This window comes from Syngnathoides biaculeatus, chromosome 3, assembly GCF_019802595.1.
Source record: "Syngnathoides biaculeatus isolate LvHL_M chromosome 3, ASM1980259v1, whole genome shotgun sequence".
Lineage (NCBI taxonomy): Eukaryota > Metazoa > Chordata > Actinopteri > Syngnathiformes > Syngnathidae > Syngnathoides > Syngnathoides biaculeatus.
Window position 1 is genome coordinate 25,968,706 of NC_084642.1, and position 11,988 is coordinate 25,980,693.

Genomic DNA, 11,988 nt, shown 5'->3' on the forward strand with positions numbered 1-11,988 from the left:
AAACTTCAGACGGGCCCAGACATATCGATTTAAGCAGGGGAACAAATCTGGGACTGGAGGATTTGAGTCTCTGGTAGCCTTTGTTATTTTGGTCCCAGCTCTCTGAAGGTCATTCACTTGCTCCTCTGTGTGGTTCTGGGATTTTTGCTCACCATTCTTAGGTTCATTTTGACCTTGCGGGGTGAGCTCTTGTGTGGAGCAACAAATTGAGGGAGATTACCTTTGGTCTTGTGTGTGCTCCATTTTCTCATAATTGCTCCCACATCTGATTTGTTCCACCAAGATGCTTACCTATTGGAGATTATAAATTTTCACAGCCTGGTGGACTTAGTTTTGGGGTCATTTGACAGCTCTTTGGTCTTGGCCATAGTGGAGTTTGGTGTGACTGTTTTGAGGTTGTGGACAGGCTAAGTTCAAAGAGATGCCATTAATACATGCAATGAGTTGAGGACAGAGGGCCATAAAAAGGTTACAGGTCTGTGAGAGCCAGAAATCATGCTTCTTTGTAAATGACCAAATATTTTCCACTGTAATTTTCTTATGAATTCTTTAAATATCAGACAGTGACATTCTGGATTTTGTCTCTCATAGTTGATGTACTATAAGCCTATGATGGAAATTACAGGCCTCTGTCATATTTTTAAGTGGAAGAACTTCCACAATTAGTGGCTGCCTACTTTTGTGCCCCACTGTATTGTCAAAAATAATGTGGGTACTGATCTTAATTCGGTTTCCTCTGTGTAACACATTTGGTTGAATGAAGCACAGAATACAACAAATCCTAAATGCACTCTTGCACCATATCCTCAAAAGAAATCACCACCAAAATGTTTATTATCTTTCAGTAGTACGCACAATGGAAATACTGTATGACTTTAAAACATTTCCTATAAAAATAACGATCAAATTACGACAGTTCATATGAACACTTTTTGTTGATGTTGAGGATTATCAGCAATAGAAAACACACCCACAAGGCAGACTTTGTTGGCCCACCGCACATACTGGTTTAAAAAAATAAAGAACAAAAAGCATACTATGTTTACGATCAAAAAGCAATGCAGCACAAATCTTCACTGCAAAGCATTGTGGGGGGAGAAGCATCTGAGCGTTGGTGAACTTGCTAATGGGAGACACACCCTATTAACTCGTTGGTAACATTTGAAAGGACACATTCTTAGCTGTCCATCTTACAAAAATGTTAAAAAAATAAAAATATCCTTCGGTTCATAATATTACCTCTCTGTCTGAACTCATCGGGAAAGAAATGATCTCAATTTACAAACTTGAAAACAAAACAATCGTGCAAATATAATCTCAAAGATAAAAACATTCCAAAAACAAGGTTAACATGCAACCTCTATCATGGACTCAGGCTTGATGCATAGTTGCATTTGACTTTTCATTATCATCTCAGGAAATAAAATTGAAAGAGAAAATTAATATCCAAATATTATGAAACAACATGCAGACAGCAACACTTGTTTCCACTGACTAATGCTTTTGTCTGCAGTTTTGCCGTCTCATTGTTAAACTTCACACTTGTCCTGTCATGTTGCTTTCTGAAGAAGGTTCTGTTCAGATGGTCTGGTATCCAGCCTGGCTCCTCTTCCGACCTATTAGATATGCGATGAGGACTATCAGGACGAGGCCGGCAAGGGCTGCTCCAACAATGATGGGGATGAGCATCTGGTCTTGATCCATCTGACAATCCTCCGCTTAACGTGGAAAAATATAGTTTAGATTCGTGTTAAGGCGTGCACGAGTGTCTTTGGCACAACTTCGAGTAAGTCATTTTGAAAGGTTTTCTTTTATGGCTGACCAATAAAAATATGTAAATACATATGTTATTTTGTGTTCAACGAGAAAATTCAAATGACAGTGACAAGCTCATTTGTTGGGGAGAAAATTGAACAAATGTAAGGCTGAAGTTTGTTATATAAATTAAAAGTGTATTATGTTTCTCTCAGCAGCACAGTGGTGCCTCTGGTTAGATCGTTGGCCTCACAGTTCTGGACCGGCCTTTTTGACCCAGCCTCCAAAAAGAATCAGAATTGAGAATCATTTGGAACTGGAATCAAAATAAAAAAATCTGAACAAGAATCGCTCAAATTCAAATGATGCTCAAACCCACTGCCACGGAGACAGTTAGTGACTCATGTTGCGTTGACGCCAGACGCAAAACAAACATTTGCCTCTGTAGTTTTAGGTATTGTAATGTCGCCATGTCAGACATAGCTCATCAGTATCAGGGGTGATGAAAAACAGCGTGTAACAAGCATCCCCCCTCCACTCCTTAGGACCATAACAGTAGAAAACAACAAGAATGGGGAACTCAATGTGAAAGGAAGTACCTCTTAAAAAGAAAGAAAAAAAAAGTGGGTCCAGAACCACATGTTGACTGGGTTTTATGCTTGCGTCATGAAAATATCCTGTTTCAGAGGTTTTAGTTTAGTGACAGGCTTTTGGTTCATAACCAAAAATACACTTTTGGGTCAATTTTAGATTAAATTTTTCAGTGGCTAAAAGCTTGGTGCATCAGTCAAAGAAATCAAATTGGCATCTATACCTCTGGCAAATTTGTTGATGGTGACGCCAAAGGGTTGAAGCTGCAGCCTGAATGTGTTAAGAGAGAAGCTTGGCACCACAGCCAGAGTTTGCTCTGCATCACACAAGTAGGAGCGTCCCAGGGTAGTTCGCAGGTAGTCAAGACTGCTGTTACTCGCTGAAAAGGGAGCTGGACAGAGAATTTCTCTTTTGAAGTCAAGTTATGTACATCAGAGCAAAGCCACGTGTACTGTACAAGTTTAATACCTGTCATATCAGACCAATTGGCGAGCATGATTATCCCGCTAAGGTGGTACTTGCTGGTTGTGGAGTTCTGCACAAACAGTTTAAATTAAGGACTGTGCTCATACAGAAACTGGGAGTAGTGAGTTATATTTGTAATTACCAGGGAAAAGGTGAGAGTTAATGTGGTGGTTCCATCCTGTGTCAGAACTAAGGTAGCCCTGCTGGATTCACAGGATCCAGAAGAAATTGTGTGATTAGGGGTGAGATTAAAAATTTCTTGGATTGTCTAGGGGGAGGGAAAAAGTGACACAAATATGATGAATTTATATGGAGATACATTGAACATTATAGAGTTGTCCTTAAACTACCTTATTCTGAGATTGAGACACGTAGGAAAAATTAAGTTGTAGTCCCATTTGGGCCAAGAGACAGACTGTGCCATTGCTGTTTCTAATGGAGTAAGCTCCCCGTTCAGGAGTTCCAGGTGGTGTGGGTGTTGGAGAATGTGTGACTGGAGTACTGGTGGTGGTGGTAGGAGTTGTAGTGCTAACCTGATCTGGAGCACATATTGTTTCTGTATCAAAAAAAAAAAAGAATAAATTTGAGACAAGGCTGGCACAGCTAGAAACTTTAACAGAACAGAACTATGAAAATTAGAAATGCATACCAGCTGAACTCAGATCATTTCCTGGCATGTATGCTTCAAGTCTCATATTAGAGAATGTGACTGTCTGTCCCCCAACTCCTACAGAGGTGGCGCTCACACAATGGTAGGTGGTGTTGATTGCCGCCCAGATCCCAACTGAACTGGACATAACAGTCACCACAACTGAGGGATGAAACACAATGGAAGATATAAAATTTTTGATCTCATCTCCAGGGGGGAATAAAAAAATTCTTATGGACAAGCACCACATTTACCCAAAAAAGTCAGACAGGACCAAATATCTCCAGTTCGTTATACATGGATTACTTGTAAAAATCAATGAGGAAACCATTTATATCAACGATCTTAAGAGTTGGTTATTTTTTTACATTTACATCCAAGGAAACCTGATTGTAATAATATTAGCACAGCAAATTTTGACCTGATCAGATCGGATTCAGCAGTTAAATATTTTTCATTTAATTTAAATTGCTGAAAATGCACAATGCTATTTCAGATATAAGTTCAATTTGGTTTTCCATATGTAAGATTTTTACATGGTCAAATTTACCACCAAAATGTAGAGGGAACATTGTTGGAACAATAACCATCATAAGGAGGTAACCAAGAAGCTGCGCACAAACAAGAATGAAATAACACATAAACATAACTTCCTTGGCAGGGGTAATCAAACCTGATGAACTTCATGAGACTATGTCGTCATGCAAGTTCTTACCAGAACTGTTGGCTTCGGGGAAGATAGAGGAGTCACTGAGGTTGTACTGGAGAGTCAGGGTGGCCACATTGTAAAGACTTCCATTGGTTGAGAAACTCAACCCCATTGTGTGTCCAGAACCAAACGTTGCCACCAGCCATTGTAAGCTGTCAACTGTGCCACATGAGCTGGTTGCTGTATCAACTGTGGTTGTGTCAGGCAAGGGCACCTCCACAGTTCTCTGAGCAAAGACAAGTGGTTGATTCAGAATGATCTGCAATTCTTAAACTGAATCAGTTATATCCAAATAAATAGTATCGTTTGGTGTACATACCACGCCGCTGGAAGTGTTGTACGTGATGGAGAACAGTGCAGAGAGTTCAGCCTTGATGCACGTGGAGTTCCTCTCCTTCACTTCAAAAGTAACAGCCTGAAGACAACCTGTAATTCAGTCGTAAAATACAATAACTTGTTTTTCTAAATTTAGGGTTGTGACCCTAAAAATATCAAGTTTTTTTTATAGTACTGAGTCTGTACAGAAAGGTATTCGGATCCAAACCAGAATCTGACTAATTGAGTTCTTAACTGCAAGTCAGGCTGACATTAGTGGAGTACAGTAAAGTTGATATGTAAAAAGAAAAAAAGGAGAAATCCATACACCAGTTCAAATGCCAGGCTTTTGTGAAGTAATGTAAAAAATGAGAAGGTTAAATAATTTCAAAACCTTTTTCCACTTTTAATGTAACCTATACCTTTACAACAACAACAAAACTAATATTGAGGGAAACAAATAAATAAAACTAAACCCTGGTCACAAATATACAGACACTCAAACTAATCCTGTGTTGCAGCACATTTGTTATTTATTACAGCCCTCAGTGTTTTTGGGTTGGATTCTATCTGTGTGGCACATCAATAGGATCCTATTTACAAAAATGCACCATATCTTTCATATGACGGAGGCATCTCCTATCCACAAATGGTGGATTGGATTCAGGTTTGGCCTCTGGCTGGGTCATTAAAAAACCTTAAACCTCTTCTGGTGAAGCACTTCTTTTATTTTAATGTGTGCTTGTGGGGATTCTGAAGCTAAAAGATGATCATCTGAATGACAAAAATCAATTTAACATAGTTTTGAAAAGTAATAAGTTGATTGTATCAATACTACAAACAGGGTTCATACTCAGTCACACCAAAAAAATTTAAGGGCTTTTTAGGGGGATTCTTAGGGGCTGAGAAGAAAAATTTAGGGCCATCGTGGGAAATCAAGACTCACCCAATGGTGCCATCAACCGTTCTTGGTTCATCAAATGTTCCAGTACCTCAGTACCTGTGATAGTGATCACCTGTCGCCCCTTGTGATAGTTCTCATTGATATGACCATTGTCAACGTCTTCACATAACAGTATACAGAAAAACAGATTCTAACTACAATTGCAACTATATACACAAATGTCCTCTACTGATGTCTGTTTCAGCACCCCTACTCTAGCTCCTTGAGCCTACCCAGTGCCTCCTCTTTGTTGCTGCAGAGGTGCCAAAGTGGCTCTCTTGTCCTTTGCTCTGCCTCTGAGTGTATTGGCCTCAGTGATAAACCTCAGATTCCTCTTTTCTTCTGCCTCCTCACACAGCCTGTCAGCCTTCTCAATAAGCGTTGATATGTCAGTCTCTATTCTGGCTTTTTTGGCTTTGAGGCAGTAGAGATGAAAAGTGGGCAGCGATGCCAAATGTAGCCAGGTAAAAAGTCTTCCTTTCCCCACAGTGGTAGTTTTTAGCAACGTCACTGTCTGGGAACATGACTGCAAACACTTTCGAATTATTTTCACAAGATTTGTAACTGTAATGGCTGCAGATCACTTTTAAAGTCCACACGATCTCTGCCTTTAATGAGTCCGTCTTCGTGTATTGAACTAAGTTCATAAAGCCTGACTTCTGGCTGGACAACTGTAGGTGCGCATTAGGGATCGCAACTGGTTACAAATAACAGGTTTTCGGTTTTTAAAAAACGAAACCGTAATCGGACTTTCGAAATCGGCTAACATTTCCTATCATTTCTTCCGGTTCGGTACGCCACATTGCTCTATTTTTTCAACATCATTTCCACTTTTTTCAAGTTTCGCTGTTAGAGTAAAGTTGGACTCAAAAGAACATTCAGTTAAATCAAAGAAACATCAAACATGGCATCGAGGAAACGCTCCAAAGTATGGGAGTAAACTTGTTTTATTGGGAGACATCAAAACACTACTCGCACAACGGGGGGAACTCTGTGAACTCGTCACTCCGGAAGAGCAACAACAAAACAGTACGTGCGGAACCCCGCACCCCAACTCGAGGTCCCGCGGGTGAATTATGTAAACACCACTATGGTACCTTTTTTTGCTACAGCTGTTCGGTTAAAACCGGTTATGAAAGTAAGTGTTTTTTTTGCGATCCCTAGTGCGCATGCACTGCTAGTACCACTCCCTGAAATTGATGCTTCACTATCTTGATATTTTAGAAACAGATTCATACCAACGGAAGATGAGAGAGTCTTCGTCAAATCAGCGTGTCTCCTGTTTTTCCGGTGTGACTCCAGCCCTTTGACGCCCATCTTTTCAAGCTGGTAACTCTGCTTGCACAGATGGCAGTAAAACATGTGCCGATCTTTTGGATCTTGACGAACCCAGCTCCCAAACTTCTTACTTTCAACCCAAGCTTCTTGAAAAATGCACTTCCCTGTGATACAAGTTGGATCGATGAAAGAACTATGCTATGCCGAACGAAGACGAAGTGAAATGCCTACTCACGGAAACAAACAATGGAATATCGACAAGATGGCGATTAGTTGTGAACACGGTGACTTCCGTTGACAATTTCCGGCTGATTTGGACGCCAGACGGATCGCTATTTTTTTTTTAGAATAAAAGATTAATTTATTTTTTAGGGAGAATTTTGGCGGTAGAGGTCCCTTTGATTTCATTTTAATTTAAGGCCTTTTTAGGGGCTTGACCGGTTTTCGCGGATTTTAAGGACTTTTAGGAGCCCCTAAATGCACCTTCGAAAATTTAGGGTTTTTTAGGGACTTTTAGGGCCGCGTGCGAACCCTGTTAACAAAATCACTCATTGGATTTTTTTTTTTTGGAGGGGGGGTGTCACAGGCGATTAATGAAATGAAGATGAGAATGCCAGTGTTTGTGTGGGTCACATGACTTTCTGAACAATAGCAGAGCAGGAGGACCATCACATTTAAACTCAACTGCTTGCTTCAGGCAAAACGTAAGACAAAAAAAAAAAAAAATAAATAAAAAAATCCTCAACTGTAAAAGTTAGTGATAAACCACTCCTTGTTTTTGTCCAAATTTTTGAAAAAGATGCAATTTGGAACTTTTCAGTACACCAATAATGAAAAACAGATTTGCATTTCTTAATTTTCTTACTTGAATCAACTTTTACAAAAATGTTTATTGCATAATTATAGTAACATTGCGTGAGCCCACATTCACAGCAAAGCAGTTCATCGTCGGTTCTTCTACAACATTCTCCACCTGTTTCACTACACGGATTGAGCTTGATGAGGAAACCCACGCACCTGTCTATATAAGACCTAACAGCTTACGGTGCAGGTCAGAACAAATGAGAATCATGAGGTCAAAGGAACTCCCTGAAGAGCCCAAAGACCGATTTGTGGCAAGGCACATTTTCCTCCTGGATATCTTTTGCTTCTATCAGAACACAGAGTGCACAACACTTTGACGGGAATGTCCACTTTTTGTATGTGTTCGGTTAGACATGTTGATACCATTTTCAGTTCCACTTTTTTCAAGCCATGCCCGTCTGAAACAGTTTTGATTCCAGAATCCTTGTCAATTGCCCTCGCTCGATCTTCATCCTTTTTTTCCCCAACACTTTCGCCATTGTAAAACTTTGAACACACCGTCGCTCAGTTCGCGCTATCTAAGTCACACGCGCCATGACTTAGCTAACTAACAAGTTACACTGCGATTCCTGAGAACCGAGAACACGGTGCATGGTGAAACTCGATTAACCACTAACACGATTGGATCGTTATACTGTATAACTGTTGTCCAATTGAGCAATCTGCCGCAAACAAGTTTTAATGTTTATGTCGCAAAAATGCAAATATTTACACTACCGAGCAAGTTAGAACGGCATATGATAGTCGTGCTAGCACTAAGCTGAACTTGCAGCTTGGAGCCCACCATCGAGAGGCAGGCGCACGATACTCTATCCCTTATACCCCCCCTGAAATTTTCTCAACGGATTTGCGCTTATCTCGAGAATGGTCATTTTGGTCTGAAAAAGTCGGAAATCCGCCGATCGGCGGAAAATTCTCATCCCGGAAAAAATAATTCCGTTTGTTTCACTCAATATGAGGTTCTGTGTGTACATGAATGAAGAGAAAATGAAAAAATAAACTTAGTAAATGGCTCCAATTTAACAAAGAGTGAAAAATTTAAGGGGGTCTGAATACTTTGTCCCCACTGTATGTAACAAGGAATTTAATGTAACAAAATGCTTGGAATATCTGTTCAAGGTTTACTATCTGGTCTAGATTTTCTTTCATAATAAAAACAAAAATTCCATTCATCGGGAATTGTGAACACTTTATTTTTGTTCTCGTGGGCCACATTAGATGATAAGCTGGGACAGATATGTCCCACTATCTGCAAGATAGAAATCTGTGCGCTACATACGCAGATCATTATTCTGTTTTTTTATTTCACTTGCTTCCCTGTGGAAGGAAAATAACTTCATATTCACATATTACCTTCTGACTACAATGGATGCACAATTCAAAAGAATAGCTATTATTGACCGGTGCTTGCTGATAATTGCCCACCGTGCAAACACTGGTAAGGTAGTAGCAATGTCATTATACAACCAACTGATCTGAGCAATCTTCTTATTTTAAATTTCCTAATTACTATGCTATACACACAATATAATTCAGAATTCTCCCCAACCCCCCACCACACCATAATTTCAGTACTGCCTGTTGAAACCTGAACCTGTTGCAACCTCTGTTCACCCCATAAGCACACCACACACGCTTTTCACAACCCTGCAATCATATTGCATGAAGGCAACAAGAAAACAAAAATTTACTTAATCTTCTTGAGCTTTGAGATGGAAATTTTCATCTACAAATGAAACGGTAAAAAAAAAATACAAATTGTATATTCATTTATAAGAAATTAAATTGACTTGATTTCACTCTTTTGGTCAGCAACTGGGAGTGGTTTCACAGATATTAAACTACCAACAGAAGAAGCAGCTCAGTTTTCTGTACAAAACAAAGCAGCTCACAGAAGTCACATGAAGCTCTCAGATGACAATAAAGCTGCTGCTGCACACACACAAAAAACTGAATGATACATTATAACACAATAAAATAAGTACAGAGAGCTCCCGTGTATTCTGTCCCACTTTGACATTTATTTGTGACCAAACAGACAGCGGTTAATGTTGGTGGAACATGCAAACAAGTCATACTATATTACTTTGATGAAGTGGGCCAACCAGAACTCCCTTGATCTGCTATTTAGTTGGCAAGTGTTATTTTTTTTTTTTTGGGGGGGGGGGTGAAAATTAACCGAATGTACTAGTAGCCGAAAGAGAACAGATGTGTGTCAATAATAAACAGTTCGCTAAAACAGGTTTTGTGTGATAACGGGTAGCGAGCAATATGTAGCAACTTGTCTATGCTAGCTGTTAACGCCACTATTGCAGCAGTAGCCCGGTGCTGTTCGCGTAGCCTGCAAAACACTCACCCAAAACGGCAAACCAAGTGAGGTGCAACAGCGAGCCACACGCCATGGATGGTTTCATCCTTTGCGTCGTGTCACCGCAGACAGTACAATTGCAGTCACCGACTGTGACGCAGAAAGTCTTTGGGGATGTAGCGACAGACAGATGGATGTCGCTCGGCCGAAGCAGGTGGGTCCTCCCCGAAAGGAAAGTGCACTTGACACGGCACACGGTCAAATTAAGTGATGCCTCCTTCTTTTATTCAATTGTTTTTTTTTTTTGGACGACGTGACGGTAGTTACATTTATATGCTAGTCATCCGCGACTGCTCCGCAGCCAACTAAAAACCGTGAAGTATCACGTGAACTGGTGGCGTCGCGGATACTACGTCACGTGAGCACGCTCCTGACCGCCGGCCACGCGGTACTTGGCAGTTGAAGTGCCCGTTGCTGCTTTCAGTAGCACGTTTTGGAACGTGTAATATAATAATAATAATAATAATAATAATAATAATATAATAATAATAATATAATAATAATAATAATAATAATAATAATCTACCCATGAAATACATTATTATTCATTGTCAGAAAGCACTGACGTTTTGTATTTCATGTGAGGAAAGGTAAAGGTAAAGCATTTTTGACTGGTCTCTACGGAAGCCTAATGCTGCCACCCCCCAAAAAACAACACCCAACTAAAAAAAAAAAAAGAAGGTTGTGGCTTCCGTACAGAGACAATGGACAGGTTTCCAATTATGCCGTCTTATGTGTCATAGAGGTCAGAGAACACAGGTGATAGGTGAAGCGAGAAGGTTTTTTTCTATCGTTAATTTATCCGATTGGTCTAAGGGTGGTGCCATACGTTACGTGGACGTTAAAATTCATTTCTCATTTTCATCACATCATTTTTACATTCTTGTCAGTGCCAAATCATGTGCTGTCACTGTAATATTTTTTTTTTGGCAGTTGGTAATATTAAGGGTGGCACAGTGGTTCAGATGGAAAGCGTTGGTTCATGCACAAGCCATTAATATTACAGTCAGATTTACAAATGTATAAGACATATTACATATTAGCAGTCTACATTTATATTTTTAAATTGTATTAGCGTTCTGGCTGCACGGTGGATCAGCTGGAAAGCGTTGGTCTCACAGTTCTGAGGTCCCAGGTTCTATCCCGGACCCACCTGTGTGGAGTTTTCATATTCTCCCCATGCCTGCATGGGTTCTCTCCGGGCACTTGGGTTTCCTCTCACATCCCCAAAAACATGCAACATTAATTGGACACTCTAAATTTCCCCCAAGTGTGATTGTGTGTGTGGCTGTTTATCTCAATGTGCCCTGCAGATTGGCTGGCGACCAGTTCAGGTTGTACCCTGCCTCTAGCCCATTGACAGCTGGGATTCGCTCTATCACTCCTTGTAACCCACGTGAGGATAAGCAGCTAAGAAATGGATGGATAATAATTTTCTCAATTGAAAGACGAATTTATTAGGTGGCCTCGTGACTGTTTTTAGTAAATTCCAGCAAAACTATGGTTTAAAAGACAATTAACAAACTTTTAAAATATTCACACGCTCCAAAACAAACAAACAAACATTCATTCCTATATACTAGACGTACTTTAAAAAGTAGTTTTGTGAAATTGTTTTAAAAATGAGATCCATAGTGGGCAATGTGAAAGGAGTACATAAGTAGGTGTACCTTTTTGCTAATAAAAACAACCTCTATCAGGTCCCAATTAGAATAACATAAAATTGACCATTGTTAAAGATTACTGGCCTGGAGCATTTACACATTCATGTATTCATACACTCCTACACAATATGATACAGGGGTCTTACTCTTTACGATTGTCAATTTCTCTTCATACCTCTTTTAAGAATTTAAACACCATCAACAATTTAGGATTTTCTAACTTATACAGTGCTAATCTTTTACAATCTCCTAAAAGAAAGTAAGTGAATGTCAAGAACTTTAATTATTACATCTGTAGACCTACTATTGCAGTACGTACGCCCTTCTGTAGTCACTGTGTCAGCGGCTAACGTGAGAGGCCTCCGTCCTTTCCATACACACATGACA

General features: G+C 39.9%; 1 protein-coding gene across 1 annotated transcript; it reads right to left on the reverse strand.

Annotated features, from left to right (window-relative positions):
- Positions 1 to 816: 816 nt before the first annotated feature.
- Positions 817 to 10,310, reverse strand: lamp1a (lysosomal associated membrane protein 1a). Its single transcript, XM_061815063.1, has 9 exons — positions 9,926 to 10,310; positions 4,489 to 4,595; positions 4,176 to 4,395; positions 3,461 to 3,622; positions 3,162 to 3,367; positions 2,954 to 3,079; positions 2,815 to 2,881; positions 2,570 to 2,737; positions 817 to 1,718 (listed from the first exon to the last, which is right to left on the reverse strand). Exons 1-9 carry the CDS (start codon positions 9,981 to 9,983, stop codon positions 1,579 to 1,581), a joined length of 1,254 nt encoding a protein of 417 aa, XP_061671047.1. The 5' UTR covers positions 9,984 to 10,310; the 3' UTR covers positions 817 to 1,578.
- Between the last annotated feature and the right edge of the window lie 1,678 nt (positions 10,311 to 11,988).

Coding starts and splice junctions, on each gene's coding strand:
- lamp1a (XM_061815063.1), bottom strand. CDS start 9,983: ATGAAACCATCCATGGCGTGTGGCTCGCTGTTGCACCTCACTTGGTTT. Junction 3,623..4,175: donor CCCCGAAGCCAACAGTTCTG/GTAAGAACTTGC, acceptor TTCATCCCTCAG/TTGTGGTGACTGTTATGTCC. Junction 2,882..2,953: donor TAACTCTCACCTTTTCCCTG/GTAATTACAAAT, acceptor CTGTTTGTGCAG/AACTCCACAACCAGCAAGTA.